The following is a 21719-nucleotide window of genomic DNA, read 5'->3' as shown; positions in this document are numbered from 1 at the left end:
TCTACACACAAAATCCTTCTCAGAATACAACTGTAATCCCACTGCCTCCGGATCCAACAATCAGACTCACGAAGCCTTACTGCAAGTTGCTTTCACAAATGTTAAGGTCAAGAGATAGCTGTTTTATCAGCAAACTTAGTGCGTCTGTTGGACAAGACCTTAATGCACCTGTTATCTCTCCAAAAGCTGTTAGCTGTACTTATCTTTCCAATATTGTACTGCTGGCCACCATGCCGTAGCTTCATATGTTAGTGTGGGTCTGACAACGTCCGTGCTTGCCACATCAGAAGTTTAGGTGTAGTTCTTGTTAGTAAACCGTATCAATACCGTCTTACTACTATTTACGTTATGGCCGCTCGTAGCTTCCTAGACGTAAAGCCTTCGAAGCGCCTCCCTAGTATTTCACTTAAGGTAGAGGGAAAAAAAACCTGCTACCGGAAGCGGTAAGGCTTATGGGTCTGCTTTCTAAAAAGTTAAGAGTTATTAACAAGTTTCAAACGTTTCTCATACATATATTGTACCACCAGATAAAAACAGCGGTCAACTAATAAAATCAAAGTCTTATTAACTTCGCCATATGCGCCATAATAATTTTTAATTTTTACCAAACCATTTCTGGGTCGATGGGTAAACAGATATTAACAGAGTTTACAGATCAATAGGCATTCTTTCAGAGCTACTCGATTTCTGTATTCAAAAGTACAACCTTTGTGGATGATCTACTTTATTGTATGAAAAGAGAGAGTAAGCTCTCAATCCAGTACTTTCAAGCCATCAAATCGTTTTAGTGCATACTTCAATGTTTCCATAGTTCGCGGATTACTCTGGAACATCAATTCAATTTTGCGGCGAGCAAATTCCTCATCATAAAACTTTTCCAATGAATTATCTTGCGAATCCATACTATACATTGACATCAGCGGAAAGAATCCAAAAGCAACAAAGAAACCAAAAGCTTCCCGTTGAGAAATCTCACGCAGAACAAGCTCAAATTTGGGCAACGCTGCGGTGTATGGTAAGGCTCTCAAAGTTTTCAATAAACTTTCGTAGTAGGTTTCAATTAATGACTTACGATGCGTTTTCAATACATCCAATTGTACGCTGGTATTTAGGAAATAATTGATATCGAAGCCAATGCTACCATAGTAGCATAATTGAAAATCGATCTAAAAACGAAGAATAATTTTAATTCAGTATGAATTTTCAATTTGTTGCTTTAAACTTACAAATCGTACTTCATATGGCACCTTCAACTTCAATGATTTGGAATCGTATTTGAAAAATAAATTGTTAACCCATAAGTCGCCATGATTAAGCACATTTACTTCGCCTCTCAATGGATACACAGCCGCCAGTACACGATCCGTAAAATTGTCATAGTATTTTAATAACTTTTTTGAAATTTCTTCCATATCGGGATATTCGGTTATAAGTGTGGCCAACTTTAAGAGCTGTGCACCAAATAATGCCTTGAACGCATCCGTTTTAATTGAATCGATGTTTAGTAGTCCAAAGGCATAATGATCGATTACTATCTCAGGTTCCTAAAAAGGAAGATGTGAATAAATGATTAAACTACTATTCCGTAAAATTAAATTTGTAGTTTGGGGTTGTAATGGAGATGAATGCAGTTTTTGGGGAAAACAATAAACGCACTGGGCTGTTGCCAGACAACAACTACTTTGTACATCCTTAATCTCAGATAATCTTATGAGATGGAAATAAAAGGACAATAGACCTTACCACTCTTAGAACCTCAGAAAGATTAAGAAGCCTTAGAAGACATTTCAATACAACATCTACTACCACCAAATTGTTGCAAATAGCTGTGAACATATGGACGGAAGGACTGCTAAATGAAGATCAATTTTACTCATGGTATTCTCCTGAATTTTCGGTGACATGAAATAGTGTCAGTGCAACTAACATCAAATGATATTCATTTGCTTTTGAAAGTGAATTAATGTCAATGACTAAACGCCAAACCAGAACGAAAATTAATGTTAGCATCATGTTGGAATCAACGTTAAAAGTATTAATTCTCTTCGAAAAATCAGTGTATGTATATGTGGCGCGCACAACATGAAATACATGTACTTAAGCCCGCAGAATGTATACAGCTTATCTTAGGTATATTACATATGCTTTAATGCAACACTGTATTATATTAGCTTTACTCTATATGCTCTCACATACAAATTTACATAAATACTGAATACCAACTCTCTTGGAATTTCCCTGTTAAAGCCGGAGTCATTGGTGCCGTATGTCGTATCGCTGTACCCGTATCCCTAACGTAATCAGCTGTTTATCGTTACGACGGTAAACCAAAACCCAATTGGTTGGCTACGATACGGTTACGACCTTAGCGGCACCAATAATCGATTGCATTGATTCTCATAAGGTTGGTCGAATCAGCTGTTATAAGGTTACCGATACAGTTACCGATAAAGCACCAATGTCTCCAGCTTAAATCAGGCCACCACATAACACAAACATACATACATTATACCTAACTGTAATTACATATAGATAGTAAGAAGGAATGTGAATAAAGAGTTAGTCTATTTTTGACTACGGAATATAGCGGTCGATTTTCTATACCCATAGCACCTAGTGACGTCAGTATCGCCAGCTGCCGCCCAAACCACATATATAACGATACAATGACCATGTTATTTTTATATGTATATAAGAGCGGGTCAAATTTTCATACTGGATCCTAGATGATCCTAATATTCCAATGCATATACAAGGAACAAACGTGTTAAAGAAAACAAAAAAACGTGAAGGTGTTATGACTGTCGTGAAAAACAGCCATGAATGGAGAGAAAAAAGATTTTTAAAAATAATAACACAACATTACTCTTATTTTGAAAAATGCGATAAAATGATCAATTCTAAGTAAAAAAATAATTTTTAAATAAATTACATTAAAATTATAAAAATTCTGTTCCTTGCTTATTACTTGAAAATATAGGTTATTTTGAAAATTTGTTTCTATTAAAACGAATTCGAAACAAGTAAGGAAGGCTAAGTTCGGGTGTAACCGAATATTACATACTCAGTTGAGAGCTGTGGAGACAAAGTAAGGGAAATCACCATGTTGTAAAAGGAACCTAGGGTAACCCTGGAATGTGTTTGTATGACATGTCTATCAAATGAAAGGCACTAAAGAGTATTTTATGAGGGAGTGTGCCATAGATCTATAGATGGACGCCATTTAGGGATATCGCCATAAAGGTGGACCAGGCCTGACTCGAGAATTTGTTTGTACGATATGGGTATCAAATGAAATGTGTTAATGATAATTTTAAAAGGGAGTGGGCCTAAGTTCTTTTCGAGATATCGCCATAAAGGTGGACCAGGGGTTACTCTAGAATTTATTTTGTACGATATGGGTATCAAATAAAAGGTATTAATGAGTATTTTAAGAGGGCGTGGGCCTTAGTACTATATGTGGACGCCTTTTCGAGATATCGCCATAAACGTGGACCAGGGGTGACTCTAGAATTTGTTTGTGCTATATGGGTATCAAATGAAAGGTGTTAATGAGTATTTTAAAAGGGAGTGGGCCTAAGTTCTATAGGTGGACGCATTTCGGAATATCGTTATAAAAGTGGACCTGGGTTGACTCTAGAATGCGTTTGTACAATATGGGTGTCAAACGAAAAGTGCAATAAGTGTTTTAAAAGGGAGTGGGCCTTTGTTCTATGGGTGGGCGCCTTTTCGGGATATCGCCATAAACGTGGACCAGGGGTGACTCTAGAATGCGTTTGTACAATATGGGTATCAAATGAAAGGTGTTAATGATTATTTTTAAAGGGAGTGGGCCTTAGTTCTATAGGTGGATGCCCTTTCGAGATATCGCCATAAAGGTGGGCCAGGGTGACTCTAGAATTTTTGTGTACGATATGGGTATCAAATGAAAGGTGTTAATGAGTATTTTAAAAGGGCGTGGGCCTTAGTTCTATAGGTGGACGGCTTTTCGAGATATCACCATAAAGGTGGACCAGGGGTGACTCTGGAATTTGTTTGTACGATATGGGTATCAAATGAAAGGTGTTAATGAGTATTTTAAAAGGGAGTGGGCCTTAGTTCTATAGGTGGATGCCCTTTGAAGATATCGCCATAAAGGTGGGCCAGGGGTGACTCTAGAATTTTTGTGTATGATATGGGTATCAAATGAAAGGTGTTAATGAGTATTTTAAAAGGGCGTGGGTCTTAGTTCTATAGGTGGACGCCTTTTCGAGATATCTCCATAAAGGTAGACCAGGGGTGACTCTAGAATTTGTTTGTACGATATGGGTATCAAATGAAAGGTGTTAATGAGTATTTTAAAAGGGAGTGGGCCTTAGTTCTATAGGTGGATGCTTTTTCGAGATATCGCCATAAAGGTGGGCCAGGGGTGACTCTAGAATTTTTGTGTATGATATGGGTATCAAATGAAAGGTGTTAATGAGTATTTTAAAAGGGCGTGGGCCTTAGTTCTATAGGTGGACGCCTTTTCGAGATATCGCCATAAAGGTGGACCAGGGGTGACTCTAGAATTTGTTTGTACGATATGGGTATCAAATGAAAGGTGCTAATGAGTATTTTAAAAGGGTGTGGGCCTTAGTTCTATAGGTGGATGCCCTTTCGAGATATCGCCATAAAGGTGGGCCAGGGGTGACTCTAGAATTTTTGTGTACGATATGGGTATCAAATGAAAGGTGTTAATGAGTATTTTAAAAGGGAGTGGGTCTTAGTTCTATAGGTGGACGCCTTTTCGAGATATCTCCATAAAGGTAGACCAGGGGTGAATCTAGAATGCTTTTGTACAATATGGGTATCAAATGAAAGGTGCTAATGAGTATTTTAAAAGGGTGTGGGCCTTAGTTCTATAGGTGGACGCCTTTTCGAGATATCGCCATAAAGGTGGACCAGGGGTGACTCTAGAATTTGTTTGTACGATATGGGTATCAAAAGAAAGGTGTTAGGGAGCATTTTAAAAGGGGGTGGGCCTTAGTTCTATAGGTGGACGCCTTTTCGAGATATCGACATAAAGGTCGACCAGGGGTGACTCTAGAATTTGTTTGTACGATATGGGTATCAAATGAAAGGTGTTAATGAGTATTTTAAAAGGGAGTGGACCTTAGTTCTATAGGTGGATGCCCTTTCGAGATATCGCCATAAAGGTGGGCCAGGGGTGACTCTAGAATTTTTTTGTACGATATGGGTATCAAATGAAAGGTGTTAATGAGTATTTTAAAAGGGAGTGGGTCTTAGTTCTATAGGTGGATGCCTTTTCGAGATATCGCCATAAAGGTGGGCCAGGTGTGACTCTAGAATTTTTTTGTACGATATGGGTATCAAATGAAAGGTGTTAATGAGTATTTTAAAAGGGAGTGGACCTTAGTTCTATAGGTGGATGCCCTTTCGAGATATCGCCATAAAGGTGGGCCAGGTGTGACTCTAGAATTTTTTTGTACGATATGGGTATCAAATTAAAGGTATTAATGAGGGTTTTAAAAGGGAGTGGCCCTTAGTTGTATATGTGAAGGCGTTTTCGAGATATCTACCAAAATGTGGACCAGGGTGATCCAGAACATCATCTGTCGGGTACCGCTAATTTATTTATATACGTAATACCACGTACAGTATTCCTTCCAAGATTCCAAGTGCTTTTGATTTCGCCCTGCAAAACTTTTTCATTTTCTTCTACTTAATATGGTAGGTGTCACACCCATTTTACCAAGTTTTTTTCTAAAGTTATATTTTGCGTCAATAGACCAATACAATTACCATGTTTCATTCCTTTTTTCGTATTTGGTATATAATTATGGCATTTTTTTCATTTTTCGTAATTTTCGATATCGAAAAAGTGGGCGTGGTCATAGTCGGATTTCGGCCATTTTTTACACCAATACAAAGTAAGTTCAGATAAGTACGTGAACTGAGTTTAGTAAACATTTATCGATTTTTGCTCAAGTTATCGTGTTAACGGCCGAGCGGAAGGACAGACGGTGGACTGTGTATAAAAACTGGCCGTGGCTTCAACCGATTTCGCCCTTTTTCACAGAAAACAGTTATCATCCTAGGAGCTAAGCCTCTGCCAAATTTCACAAGGATTGTTTAGTTTTTGTTCGACCTATGGCATTAAAAGCATCCTAGACAAATTAAATGAAAAAGGGCGTAGCCACGTCCATTTTGAAATTTTATTTTATTTTTGTATTTTGTTGCACCATATCATTACTGGAGTTGAATGTTGGCATAATTTACTTATATGCTGTAAAGATATTAACTTTTCTTTGAAAATTTGATTTTAAAAAATTTTTTTTTTTAAAAAGTGGGCGTGGTCGTTCTCCGATTTTGCTAATTTTTATTAAGCAGACATAAAGTAATAAGAGTAACGTTCCTGCCAAATTTCATCATGATATCTTCAACGACTGCCAAATTACAGCGTGCAAAACTTCTAAATAACCTTCATTTAAAAGAGGGCGGTGCCGCGCCCATTGTCCAAAATTTTACTAGTTTTCTATTCTGCGTCATAAGCTCAACTCACCTACCAAGTTTCATCGCTTAATGGGTATTTGGTAATGAATTATCGCACTTTTTCAATTTTTCGAAATTTTCGATATCGAAAAAGTGGGCGTGGTTTTTGTCCGATATCGTTCATTTTAAATAGCGATCTGAGATGAGTACCCAGGTATCTACATACCAAATTTCATCAAGATACCTCAAAATTTACTCAAGTTATCGTGTTAACGGACAGACGGACGGACGGACGGACATGGCTCAATCGAATTTTTTTTTCGATACTGATGATTTTGATATATGGAAGTCTATATCTATCTCGATTCCTTTATACCTGTACAACCAACCGTTATGCAATCAAAGTTAATATACTCTGTGAGCTCTGCTCAACTGAGTATAAAAACTCTCTGAACGAAAGTTGGAAATGTTCTGAACTTATTTAAGCTAAAACGAAAAAAAAATGTCCATAAGACATTTGTTAAAAATGATAATATAGTAGTTAAAAGTTAATTTTAGGCTAATTTCTCATAATTTTAGCACGATGTCTCTACTAAAATTCAAAAACACTAGAGATATTAATACAGATTCTGAAATTTACGTACAATACCTTTAATATAAGCCCAATATGATATTTTTCCTATAATTCTATCAGAAGCTATGAAGATTTCTTGCCCAAACCCTACATTCATGTGGCAAAATATCTATTTTGCAAAAGTGGGGGACTCGATATCGGACTTAGAGCTATAGCGTCTTCATCAATTTTCTTAGAATCATCTGCAGATTACGTTTTTGCTGTACTACTGATGAAAAAAATCCATCCATACAATTTGAACCGCTCAAATGTATATACATCTACATTTGTATAATGCACACCAAAATTGCAGGTGGAGAATAGTGGAGATACACAATCCTTAGTTCTAATTATATGCGAAACAATTTCATAAGTGTAGATAGAGTTATGCAATCCATATAAAGTTTAAGTGGATTCGTATATACTTGTAAGAAATCACGGCTAATATTAAAACATTTTTCTGAAAGTTGAAAACAAGCGTTTTGAATAAAAAATCGGAAAGTTTTGATTTCCAAAGTTTCCATCGCCATTTTTATTCAAAATTGCCTTTTTCTTAAATTTTGGAAATTTATTCGAAGAAATGTCTTAATATTGTAACACAACATTAACAGAAAATTTGGAATTAAAGTCGCTCCAAATTTTCGGCTGTGGTCCTTTTTAAACGGTTTTATTTAGCTTGACTTGACAGGCTGGCTGGTTGGCCGGCACGAATTTTGTAATTGAAATTTAAGTAACTTCCCGATAAGCTACAAGCTTGGAACTTGGAAAATAGTTCAGAACTCCATGACTATGCAATAATAAGAAAAAACTCCGGTAGGTGGCGCATGGATCGAAATATTTAAAAAAATCGTATTTGTGGTCCGATTTGGCTCTTATTTGGAACACATAATACATACATTAATAGAAAACGGCCTGTGAAAAAAATCGCTGTTAGGTGGCGCAAGGATCGCGATATTCAAACAATCGTATTTTTGGAACACATAATATATACATACGTGAACAGAAAGCGACCTATGTGTCCGATTTGGCTCATAATTGGAACAAATATTACATACAATCCGGTACAAGTGACATCAAAATATTTTGGAATTCGAGGAGGGACAAGCATACGTGGCGCAGAGTCGGGTAAAGTCTTTGGGAGGATATTGAGGACTTAGATTGTAACAAATTGTGAGGAAAGAGTCCTTGTAATAATGAGTCAATAAATGAAGTAAATGGAATGAGAAATAATAGGCAATTAAATAAAGACTAAAAACTTCAAAATAAAATAATTAAACAATTGTTTTTGTTTTATCGGCTTATTGATAAAGGATTCAAGGTTCGAAAAATTAGAAAATTTTTCAGAAAACCTGCCAAAGCTGCGCAGATAGATCCATTTCGAAGGGTGCTAATACCTTATCAATAGGCCGACAAATTGTCTGATCAACGCCATAGAGGAGTGTGATAACTAGTATCTAGGACCTACCTAATTATTTTCTAGCTTTTAGTATTATTATTACTTCATTCAAATATTGTTTTCAATAAAACCGTTTAACTTAAACATTTTTTTAAATTATTTGTATTGCTTCCTTTATATTAGGTCACGGCGGCCACCGTGGTGTGATGGTAGCGTGCTCCGCCTACCACACCGTATGCCCTGGGTTCACACCCACACAGAGCTCACAGAGTATATAAACTTTGATTGGATAACGGTTGGTTGTACAGGTATAAAGGAATCGAGATAGATATAGACTTCCATACATCAAAATCATCAGTATCGAAAAAAAATTTGATTGAGCCATGTCCGTCCGTCCGTCCGACCGACCGTTAACACGATAACTTGAGTAAATTTTGAGGTATCTTGATGAAATTTGCTATGTAGGTTCCTGGGCACTCATCTCAGGTCACTATTTAAAATGAAAGATATCGGACTATAACCACGCCCACTTTTTCGATATCGAAAATTTCGAAAAATAGAAAAAGTGCGATAATTCATTACCAAAGACGGACAAAGCGATGAAACCTGGTAGGTGAGATGAACTTATAACAGATAATAGAAAATTAGTAAAATTTTGGACAATGGGCGTGGCACCGCCCACTTTTAAAAGAAGGTAATTTAGAAGTTTTGCAAGCTATAATTTGGGAGTCGTTGAATATATCATTATAAAATTTGGCAGGAACTTTACCCTTGTTACTATATGTATGCCTAATAAAAATTAGCAAAATTGGAGACCGACCACGCCCACTTTAAAAAAAAAATTTGTTTAAGTCAAATTTAAAAAAAAAGTGAATATGTTTACAGTATATAAGTAAATTATATCAACATTCAACTGAAGTAATGATATGGTGCAACAAAATACAAAAATAAAAGACAATTTCAAAATGGGCGTTGCTCCGCCCTTTTTCATTTAATTTGTCTAGGATACTTTTAAGTCAAAAAAATATGTACCAATCCTTTTGAAATTTGGTAGGGGCTTAGATTCTAGGACGATAACTCTTTTCTGTGAAAAAGGGCGAAATCAGTTGAAGCCACGCCCAGTTTTTATACACAGTCGAACATCTGTCCTTCCGCTCGGCCGTTAACACGATAACTTGAGCAAAAATCCATATATCTTTACTAAACTCAGTTCACGTAATTATCTGAACTCACTTTCTATTGGTATAAAAAATGGCCGAAATCCGACTATGGCCACGCCCACTTTTTCGACATCGAAAATTACGAAAAATGAAAAAAATGCCATAATTCTATACCAAATACGAAAAAAGGGATGAAACATGGTAATTGGATTGGTTTATTGACGCAAAATATAACTTTAGAAAAAAACTTTGTAAAATGGGTGTGACATCTACCATATTAAGTAGAAGAAATTGAAAAAGTTCTGCAGGGCGAAATCAAAAGCCCTTGGAATCATGGCAGGAATACGGTTTGTGGTATTACATATATAAATAAATTAGCGGAACTCGACAGATGATGGTGTGGGTCACCCTGGTCCACATTTTGGTCGATATCTCGAAAACGCCTTCACATATACAACTACCACCACCCCCTTTTTAATTCCTCATTAATACCTTTAATTTGATACCTATATCGTACAAACACATTATATAGTCACCCCTGGTCCACCTTTATGGCGATATCTCGAAAAGGCGTCCACCTATAGAACTGATGCCCACTCCCTTTTAAAATACTCGTTTACACCTTTCATTTGATACCCATATCGTACAAACAAATTCTAGAGTCGCCCCTCGTCCACCTTTATGGCGATATCTCGAAAAGGCGTCCACCTATAGAACTGATGCCCACTCCCTTTTAAAATACTCATTTACACCTTTCATTTGATACCCATATCGTACAAACAAATTCTAGAGTCGCCCCTCGTCCACCTTTATGGCGATATCTCGAAAAGGCGTCCACCTATAGAACTACGGCCCACTCCCTTTTAAAATACTCATTAACACCTTTCATTTGATACCCATATCGTACAAACAAATTCTAGAGTCACCCCTGGTCCACCTTTATGGCGATATCTCGAAAAGGCGTCCACCTATAGAACTAAGGCACACCCCCTTTTAAAATACTCATTAACACCTTTCATTTGATACCCATATCGTACAAACAAATTCTAGAGTCACCCCTGGTCCACCTTTATGGAGATATCTCGAAAAGGCGTCCACCTATAGAACTGATGCCCACTCCCTTTTAAAATACTCATTTACACCTTTCATTTGATACCCATATCGTACAAACAAATTCTAGAGTCGCCCCTCGTCCACCTTTATGGCGATATCTCGAAAAGGCGTCCTCCACCTATAGAACTACGGCCCACTCCCTTTTAAAATACTCATTAACACCTTTCATTTGATACCCATATCGTACAAACAAATTCTAGAGTCACCCCTGGTCCACCTTTATGGCGATATCGCGAAAAGGCGTCCACCTATAGAACCAAGGCCCACTCCCTTTTAAAATACTCATTAACACCTTTGCTTTGATACCCATATCGTACAAACAAATTCTAGAGTCACCCCTGGTCCACCTTTATGGCGATATTTCGAAAAGGCGTCCACCCATCGAACTAAGGCCCAGTCCCTTTTAAAATACTCATTAACACCTTTTCTTTGATACCCATATCGTACAAACAAATTCTAGAGTCACCCCTGGTCCACCTTTATGGCGATATTTCGAAAAGGCGTCCACCCATAGAACTAAGGCCCACTCCCTTTTAAAATACTCATTAACATCTTTCCTTTGATACCCATATCGTACAAACAAATTCTAGAGTCAGCCCTGGTCCACTTTTATGGCGATATCCCTAAATGGCGTCCACCTATAGAACTATGGCCCACTCCCTCTTAAAATACTCTTTAATACCTTCCATTTGATACACATTTCATACAAACACATTCCAGGGTTACCCAAGGTTTATTTTCCTACATGGTGGTTTTCCCTTATTTTGTCTCCATAGCTCTCAACTGAGTATGTAATGTTCGGTTACACCCGAACTTAGCCTTCCTTACTTGGTTTTATTCTATTTCTATTTAAATTATGGAGATTAATGCGAATGAATATCTTAAAATCGTATCATAATATATAATCAAAATTTGGTCGACTCAATGCCAGATAATTCAGCCATAGTACTTTTTAAACGGTCTTACAACCGCAACGCAATTCACAGTCTTATTATTGCTAGCTCCTCTTTACGTAGGCGGCTTTAAGTATTCCCAAAGCGTACTTAAGTCAACTGACATTAGTGCTCTTCCGGGTTTAGAATTTATGTCATTGACATTAATTCTCTTTGCAAAGAGAGCTAATACTAGCTGACATTAATTCCATTAACACTATTACACGTCACCGGATTTTTCCTATATTAAGAAGCGGCATCAGCTCTAAATCTGTCCCCTCGTAGTGCTGTCAACACAATCTTTTAACATGGTAATGTCCTAAGAAATGGCTCTCGCCCCCTTTTTCAGACTTTTTGAATGTATTCTTTACTGGTTCTATCGTAGGTGATTTCGAAATAGTTGGAGCCTTTGATTAATTAATTTAAATACTATATAAGCGCTCGTAGTACCTAATTTGGAGGCAGTCATTAGACCTTTTTTCGAAGCTGTTGCTTTGCGTTACTGTCTCCCATTTTCTCTGCAGGGGTTTTACACATGAAAGGTTAAAGGTTACGGCACAGTTGAAGATAGTCCAGTGCGTGCTATAAATATAGTTTTTTCATAGTGAAATATTGGGCATTTCGTTGATTACTTACTCTCTCGGCCATGACCATTGTAAGTGCATGATATTCGCCCATTTTGTCCATAACAATTCTCGCATGCGCAAAATTAAGCCCGGTTTGACGGCTTTCCAAAGAGAAACCGAGCACACTTAGATCCTCAAATATAATATTTTGTTCCGGTTCGGTAGTTGAATGAAAGTGCCTGAAATCAATGCATATTACAGTCGTGTATATATTTCATAACTTATTTCGCAACTTTGTCTTATACAGCAAGAATTTTGTAGAAATATTGGACCTGTGCAAGGGTAAACTTTAAGTGAGTTTTTGAATATAAGCTTTGCACGTTATAGGGAAATCCAGGCATTCACAATATGAACTTTATAAACATTGTGAAACCTCTATGTATGGATGGTGGGGCACTCAGACACTGTTAATAACAATGTAAAGAAGATTTACGAGAAGAAAATGAAGAAGAAATCAGCAGATTAGAAAAGGAAAGAGAAATAGAGTTAGTGGAAGGATAATAAGGGATAGAAAACGAAAATTAAAGAATGAAAAAGTAAATGAAGGAAATGGAAGTTAGTTAGGTTAGGTGGGCTATTTACGCAGCAAGTATGGCATATGTGCACCAAGACGAAGACTTTAAAGTAGAGCTTACGATTTCACCTCGGGTACAAGCGAGAATTTCGAGACCAACAAAATCGGGTACACGGCTTCTCGCGAGATTCTCGTATCTCGAAATACTCGTAAATCTCGTGAGCTTCTCGACATTTGGGTATTGTTTCAGCCCTTAATTCGGTAGTCAAACTTATAGCGGGGTCCCTCGGCTGAGTGCATAGAAGGAGCCTTCAGTAATGTCCTTCCAGCGGCAATTGAAAAAGCCGGCACAACACTGAGATAGAAGATTATTTAGTGGTAGAATTGTTGCGTCGGAGTGGCGGGAGTATCTGCTCCTAGACAAGTGAGAAGCGAAACATCACATAGAGGTGCTCTTTCTCTCCTCGAGGGTGGGGCTCCAAAGTAGTGGTTTAGCAGATGACATGGCAGTTATTTGCAGGGATATGCTTCTGAATACACACGGTTTGGGTGTCGTGACCATATCGTCCGAATCGTGCGAATTAGCTGTCAACTGCAACAAATATGAGCTCGTTTTGCTAACGCCTACACTTCTGAATTTAGATAGCACTCTATGGGGGGAGTAACGCTGGCGCCATTTGATAGCAATAAATAGGTACATTCGGACTATTCTTGACAAAAAGCTTCTATGGCTAAATTTGGAAGACAGGGATAGAAATACTTCGTTTCCTTTGTACTGCTGTCGAGGGAAAATCGGAAAATTCAGTATGCCGGAGCATAGGAATATCCCTGGCCACTGTTGAACTGATCCCTTGCCATGCTGATACCCCTCTTGTAGTGTTTTGTAGTCTTTGGGGCCATTGGTGACTCAAAGTACTTGGCAGAGATATTAGGGTTTTTAAAACTTACCTATCCATGATTATTGTAGTGTTAACAAAGCACTATCCAATGGGAGGTCGTGCGGTGCGCCCTAATATACCAGACATCCCCAGCTATATACCAGAGCCACCGTGCTAAACACCATAAACACTCTGGTAAATAACGGACTAAATCAGGAAGAACCCCATCACAGGGCGGTGCACGTGGCACTTGTACGACACGCAACTCCAAGACATAGAAGACCTTATCCCTTATCTAAAAAGGTGGACCACGAGAGAGTTGAATAGTCGGAAAGCGTCGGTTCAATTAATGAACGAAATTTCAAAGCCTAGTAAAATTAAACAGGGGGTATCACAGGGTAGTGTCCCATGCCCACTTCTATTAAATTTCTATATATTAAAACTCCCTTCACTACTAGACAAAATCCACGGCCACTCTGTTTACGATGTGGAAGGACCATTTGGTAGGTCCTGCATGCGATGTGCCCCACATGACACCAACTATCTTTTCAATTGTAATGTGGAACCTACGCCTCTAACACCAATCTCCCTATGGTCCGCCACTTTTGGAACCTGGGCGACGCATTCGCAGAGAATGTGTCCATCTGCGTTTCATCCTTCATCGCACAAAAGTGACAGATTTGTGTATCGGACAGATTTAACTTTCTTAAGTGTACCGTATAATTTCCAGTGAGAGTTCGTAGGTCCTCTCTGCTTAGATTAATGAGTTTGACTGATACTTTCGTTGCTGGGAGTATAAACAATTTGGCCTGTCTTTGTCCTGGGTATTCAATTCAGTTTTGTCTGAGGAAATGTCGAAGAACGATGTGTACTTTATTCGTAGCTTCATCGTTGCCACGCAGCAAATCTTTAAATAACTGAATGCCAATTTCACTGTTAAAGTAATTGGTAACACAAAGGGCCACCATAAAAGTGTCTATGTGAGATGTTCCTTCATTGGATACTAACTCAATAAAAAAGGATGTAGCTTTACGGTGGAACTTTAAGCTAAAATTGCTCAACTTAAGTTGCACAAAAATCACTGCAGGGCAGTGATCGTCACCCCATGAGCTCTTCACGCAATTGTTTTTGTAAAACGCTCAGGCAAGCGCACCACACATCCCCGCGCGCACGAATTCTAACCTCTCACCCACAACCGAATGTATTCTGCTGTGCCCATTAGGAACTAAACTGCTATAATTTCGTGTAAAATGGCTTTTCAAGTAATATTTTTGGGTATATTTTTGATTCACCTGTACGAAAACAATAAAACTTTATTTGATTTATTTAATGGAACGCATGTAGAATGATTTTTAAATGCATATAAGAAAACATTGCGATGTGTTAATTTTGAAAGCTACCAAGTCCGACTGGGTTTGTGTACGTGCCAGAGCCATTTCTGCTCGCTGATTTTTTTATATTTTTTATAAAACAAAATGAAGAATAGACATCCACGGACAAATATTTATTTCGTCTCATCTGAACTTATAAATTTAATATGGAATATACATATTAGTTAAAAGTTTGAAGAAAGAAGATAATTTAAGATAACCACTCATTCATCTAAATATTAGATTCTAATAGAATATAATAAATAATAGCCATGTTTTTTAAAACGGTTTTATTTAGCTTGTCTCTGTATAGCGAACAGAATTTTGTAATTGAAATTTAAGTAACTTCCCGATAAGCTACAAGTTAGAATACAGTTCAGAACCCGATGACAATGCAATAATAAGAAAAAAAAAACTCCGGCAGGTGGCGCATGGACAGAAATATTTCAAAAAATGAAATTATGGTTCGATTTGGTTCAACTTGGAACACATATTACATGCATGAATAGAAAGCAACATGTGAAAAAAAAGTCGCCGCCAGGTGGCGCAAGAATCGAGATCTTAAAAAATCTTATTTTATGAATTTTCGAAGTTTTTACAGTGTACTTTCTACTAGTTCCCAAGCCATTTTTTTTTAATTTTTGGATTTCAAAGTAGGTGTGGTCACGCTTCCATAAGAAGCTTTTGGCGATCCCTGCTGTAGGGTACTTTCTTCTTCTTCTTGGTTTTCTTGCTGCGACTTAATCCAAACGCAATTCAAAAGAACCTTGGGCTTTTGCATATTTCTCATGCAGTTTGAATGGAATTAAAAACAAGGAAATCTAAGTTCGGGTGAAACCGAACATTACATACCCAGCTGTACACTTGAAATGCTGTTGTTGTTTGTTTTTTGTGCTTAATAGTGTTTCAAGGCTGCGCAATAATACATATACATATGGTTCTATTCTGAACAAATTTTTCTCAGAGTTATGGCTCCCGAAACATAGAAAATTTCTTAGTCATAAAAGGGGCGGTACCACGCCCATTTTTTAAAATTTGAAGTTTTTCCTATTTATTGTTATAAATCCACTTGGGAAATGAAATACCATTGATATAAAACTTTTTTTGCAAAGATATAGCTTATTTTATTCGTCCACGACCCGTTTAAAAATATTTTATATAAAAGTGGGCGTGGGCCTTAACCGATTTCGTTAATTTTTCTTCAAAGCATTCATTGTAGTAAAGGCAACCCCTCTGCCGAATTTTGTTACGATAGGTATAACGGTTTTTGATTTATGATTAATGATATTTGTAAAATTGATTTTATCACAAGTGGGCGGTGCCACGCCCATTTGTATTTTTTTTTCAAATTTGCATCAAGACTCAATATCAGTCCACACGTCAAATTTCAACATTCTAGGTGTATTATTTACTAAATTATCAGGTTTTTGGTGTTTTCCAAAATGTTATACATATATATAAAAAGTGGGCGTGGTTATCATTCGATTTCGCTAATTTGCAATACCAATCTATTCTGGGTCCAGATAAGCTCGTGTACCAAATTTGGTGAACATATCTAAATATTTACCAAAGTTATCGTGTTAACGGACAGGCGGACGGACGGACGGACATGACTCAATCAATTTTTTTTTCGATACTGATGATTTTGATATATGGAAGTCTATATCTATCTCGATTCCTTTATACCAGTACAACCAACCGTTATCCAATTAAAGTTGTAATACCCTGTATACAAGTACAGCTGGGTATAAAAATATAGATCTATTCATTTGTTTCATGTGCAAAGGCGGCCGTGGTGGTGTGGTCGTAGCGTGCTCCGCCTACCACACCGATGATCCTAGGCTCAACTTCCGGGCAAAACCAACATCTAAAATTTAGCAAAACCTTTTTTCAATTAGAAACAAGTTTTCGCAAGTTGGGCCGCCCCTCGGCAGTCATTTGACAAGCATTCAGAATGTTTTTCTGGCATGACGAGCGTCTCAGTGAAAACTCATCTGTCTTGCAGATGCCATTCTCAGTCGCCATAAAAAATGTAGGTCCCGTCTCGTCAGTTTGTAGGAAAAATTAAAAGGAAGAAGAAAGCTCGGCCTAAAATCTTTTCGGAGGCTATCGCGGCTTACATTTATTTTATTTTTTATACTCAGTTGAGCAGAGCTCACAGAGTATATTAACTTTGATTGGATAACGGTTGGTTGTACAGGTATAAAGGAATCGAGATAGATATAGACTTCCATATATCAAAATCATCAGTATCGAAAAAAAATTCGATTGAGTCTTGTCCGTCCGTCTGTCCGTTAACACGATAACTTGAGTAAATTTTGAGGTATCTTGATGAAATTTGGTATGTAGGTTCCTCGGCACTCATCTCAGATCGCTATTTAAAACGAACGATATCGGACAATAACCACGCCCACTTTTTCGATATCGAAAATTTAGAAAAATCGAAAAAGTGCGATAATTCATTACCAAATACGGATTAAGCGATGAAACTTGGTAGGTGAGTTAAACTTATGACGCAGAATAGAAAACTAGTAAAATTTTTGACAATGGGCGTGGCACCGCCCACTTTTAAAAGAAGGTAATTTAGAAGTTTTGCAAGCTGTAATTTGGCAGCCGTTGAAGATATCATGATGAAATTTGGCAGGAACGTTACTCCTATTACTATATGTCTGCTTAATAAAAATTGGCAAAATCGGAGAACGACCACGCCCACTTTTTAAAAAAAATTTTTTTTAAATTCAAATTTTAAAAGAAAAGTTAATATCTTTACAGTATATTAGTAAATTATGTCAACATTCAACTCCGGTAATGATATGTTGCAACAACATACAAAAATAAAAGAAAATTTCAAACTGGGCGTGGATCCGCCCTTTTCCATTTAATTTGTCTAGGATACTTTTAATGCCATAAGTCGAACAAAAATTTACCAATCCTTGTGAAATTTGGTAGAGGTTTAGATTCTAGGACGATAACTGTTTTCTGTGAAAAAGGGCGAAATCGGTTGAAGCCACGCCCAGTTTTTATACACAGTCGACCGTCTGTCCTTCCGCTCGGCCATTAACACGATAACTTGAGGAAAAATCGATATATCTTTACTAAACTCAGTTCACGTACTTACCTGAACTCAGTTTGTATTGTGTAAAAATGGCCGAAATCCTACTATGACCACGCCCCCTTTTTCGATATCGAAAATTACGAAAAATGAAAAAATGCCATAATTATATACCAAATACGAAAAAAGGGATGAAACATGGTAATTGTATTGGTCTATTGACGCAAAATATAACTTTAGAAAAAAACTTGGTAAAATGGGTGTGACACCTACCATATTAAGTAGAAGAAAATTAAAAAGTTTTGCAGGGCGAAATCAAAAGCCCTTGGAATCTTGAAGGAATACTGTTCGTGGTATTACATATATAAATAAATTAGCGGTACCCGACAGATGATGTTCTGGACCACCCTGGTCCACATTTTGATCGATATCTCGAAAAGGCGTCCACCTATAGAACTTAGGCCCACTCCCTTTTAAAATTATCATTAACGCATTTCATTTGATACTCATATCGTACAAACAATTTCTAAAGTCAACCCTGGTCCACCTTTATGGCGATATCTTGAAAAGGCGCCCACCTATAGAACTAAGGCCCACGCCCTTTTAAAATACTCATTAACACCTTTCATTTGATACCCATATCGTACAAACAAATTCTAGAGTCACCCCTGGTCCACCTTTATGGCGATATCTCGAAAAGGCGTCCACATATAGAACTAAGGCCCACGACCTCTTAAAATACTCATTAACACCTTTCATTTGATACTCATATCGTACAAACAAATTCTAGAGTCACCCCTGGTCCACCTTTATGGCGATATCTCGAAAAGGCGTCCACCTATAGAACTAAGACCCACGCCCTTTTAAAATACTCATTAACACCTTTCATTTGATACCCATATCGTACAAACAAATTCTAGAGTCACCCCTGGTCCACCTTTATGGCGATATCTCGAAAAGGCGTCCACATATAGAACTAAGGCCCACGCCCTCTTAAAATACTCATTAACACCTTTCATTTGATACTCCTATCGTACAAACAAATTCTAGAGTCACCCCTGGTCCATCTTTATGGCGATATCTCGAAAAGGCGTTCATCTATAGAACTTAGGCCCACGCCCTTTTAAAATACTCATTAACACCTTTCATTTGATACCCATATCGTACAAACAAATTCTAGAGTCACCCCTGGTCCACCTTTATGGCGATATCTTGAAAAGGCGTCCACCCATAGAACTAAGGCCCACTCCCTTTTAAAACACTTATTAACACCTTTCGTTTGATACCCATATTGTACAAACGTATTCTAGAGTCACCCCTGGTCCACGTTTATGGCGATATCCCGAAAAGGCATCCACCCATAGAACTAAGGCCCACTCCCTTTTAAAACACTTATTAACACCTTTCGTTTGATACCCATATTGTACAAACGCATTCTAGAGTCAACCCTGGTCCACTTTTATACCGATATTCCGAAAAGGCGTCCACCTATAGAACTAAGGCCCACTCCCTTTTAAAATACTCATTAACACCTTTCATTTGATACCCATATAGTGCAAACAAATTCTAGAGTCACCCCTGGTCCATCTTTATGGCGATATCTCGAAAAGAACTTAGAACTTAGAACTTAGGCCCACGCCCTTTTAAAATACTCAATAATACCTTTCATTTGATACCCATATTGTACAAAATAAATTCTAGAGTCACCCCTGGTCCATCTTTATGGCGATATCTCGAAAAGGCGTCCATCTATAGAACTTAGGCCCACGCCCTTTAAAAATACTCATTAATACCTTTCATTTGATACCCATATCGTACAAAATAAATTCTAGAGTCACCCCTGGTCCACCTTTATGGCGATATCTCGAAAAGGCGTCCACCTATAGAACTAAGGCCCACTCCCTTTTAAAATACTCATTAACACCTTTCATTTGATACCCATATCGTACAAACAAATTCTAGAGTCAGGCCTGGTCCACCTTTATGGCGATATCCCTAAATGGCGTCCATCTATAGAACTATGGCCCACTTCCTCTTAAAATACTTTTTAATACCTTCCATTTGATACACATGTCATACAAACACATTCCAGGGTTACCATAGGTTCTTTTTACAACATGGTGATTTTCCCTTACTTTGTCTCCACAGCTCTCAACTGAGTGTGTAATGTTCGGTTACACCCGAACTTAGCCTTCCTTACTTGTTTAAATAACGCTTTGATTGTGTTTAAATCCAAACTGTTCTAATTGGTTTTGATTAATGAACCGTCTTTGACAGTTTTAATCAAATATTTTTTTAAAGTTGTGGGTGAGATTGCATAGAACGAATGAATGAGTCGCCGAAGTATGTACGCACATATGTCTACTATCCATTTTAAACCACTTTTTGCAGACCAATATTTTATCATTTACTTGAGTTTTAATGAGGCGTCTTTGTTTGTAGTTTAGGTGCACCGTATTGGGTTAACATAAATACAAATAGGAATAAAATAGCATTTATTCTATTAATCTCTATTTAATTACAACCTTGCTGCTAAACTCCATTGTTCTCCCAAATACCACATAAGTGCTTCCAATTTGGGCTTGATATCCAAATAGAAAATCGTCTCTTTACGATAGATATTTAAACGTCTAAGTACGCCTTGTTTATGTTTTGGCATATTTTTAATAATAACAGTTTGTTCACTATGTTGATCGTCAGCACTTTTATATTTAATAACAGCGCGATAAATATTGCTACAATAGTTTTCACCACCCGTTGTTAGATTCTCGATGGATATTCCAAGTATTTTAAGATCCACCGTGCGCAAGCCATTCTCTAGAGTCCGCTTAAAGAATTCAGTGTTGAAGTAATTTGGTATTTCACCGATTGCAAACGTAGCCATTTTCTTCTTGGTTTTCTTCCAGCGACTTAATTCATACGCAAATCAAACGAAACTAGGGCTTTTTGCATATTTGCTATGCACTTTAATATAAAATTTTCTTTGAATGCAATTTAAAAAAAAAAAAAAAAAAATAGATCCATTCATTTGTTGCATAGGCAAATAATGCTTTGATTTAATTTAAATCTTTACTATACCAATTGGTTTTAATTGATGAAACGTCATTGTAAAATCCGACGATTGACAGATTTAATCAAATGTTTTACAAAGTTGTGGGTGAGCTTGTAAAAAATGAATGAATGAGTCGTTGGAGTATGTAAGCGTTATGTACCTTGAATATACATAGTTTATTCTATTAATGGAATATAAACATTTAGGCATTCAGCTAAGAAGTCTGTATCCCTCCTTCACTTCCACTTGCCAGTAGCCGCTTTTCAAGTCCAGTGTGGACAACCATTTCGTACCAGAGAGCGAGTCCAGAGTGTTGTCAATTCTTGGCAATGGGTAGCTATCCTTTTTCGTAACGTCATTCAATTTCCGGTAGTCCACGCAAAACCTCATTTTTCCATCATTCTTCTTTACAAGTACTACCGGTGAGCTCCATGGACTAGCTGATGGTTCTTCAGATGATATCATGGCCTGGTTTGGAACCATCTTGGTCAAATATGTTCGCGTACCTTAGAAGCAGTTGTTTTGCCTTACTCTGATAG

The 21719-nt window shown here is 37.4% G+C and overlaps 1 protein-coding gene across 1 annotated transcript; it reads right to left on the bottom strand.

Moving 5' to 3' along the window:
• Positions 1–561: 561 nt before the first annotated feature.
• LOC137248205 (uncharacterized) lies at positions 562–21062 on the bottom strand. The gene is made up of 4 exons (XM_067779078.1): positions 20654–21062; positions 12325–12493; positions 1227–1544; positions 562–1166 (listed from the first exon to the last, which is right to left on the bottom strand). Exons 1-4 carry the CDS (start codon positions 21010–21012, stop codon positions 753–755), a joined length of 1260 nt encoding a protein of 419 aa, XP_067635179.1. The 5' UTR covers positions 21013–21062; the 3' UTR covers positions 562–752.
• Between the last annotated feature and the right edge of the window lie 657 nt (positions 21063–21719).

Source organism: Eurosta solidaginis, chromosome 4 (genome assembly GCF_040869045.1).
Source record: "Eurosta solidaginis isolate ZX-2024a chromosome 4, ASM4086904v1, whole genome shotgun sequence".
Classification (NCBI taxonomy): domain Eukaryota; kingdom Metazoa; phylum Arthropoda; class Insecta; order Diptera; family Tephritidae; genus Eurosta; species Eurosta solidaginis.
This window is presented reverse-complemented; position numbering and strand designations above follow the sequence as displayed.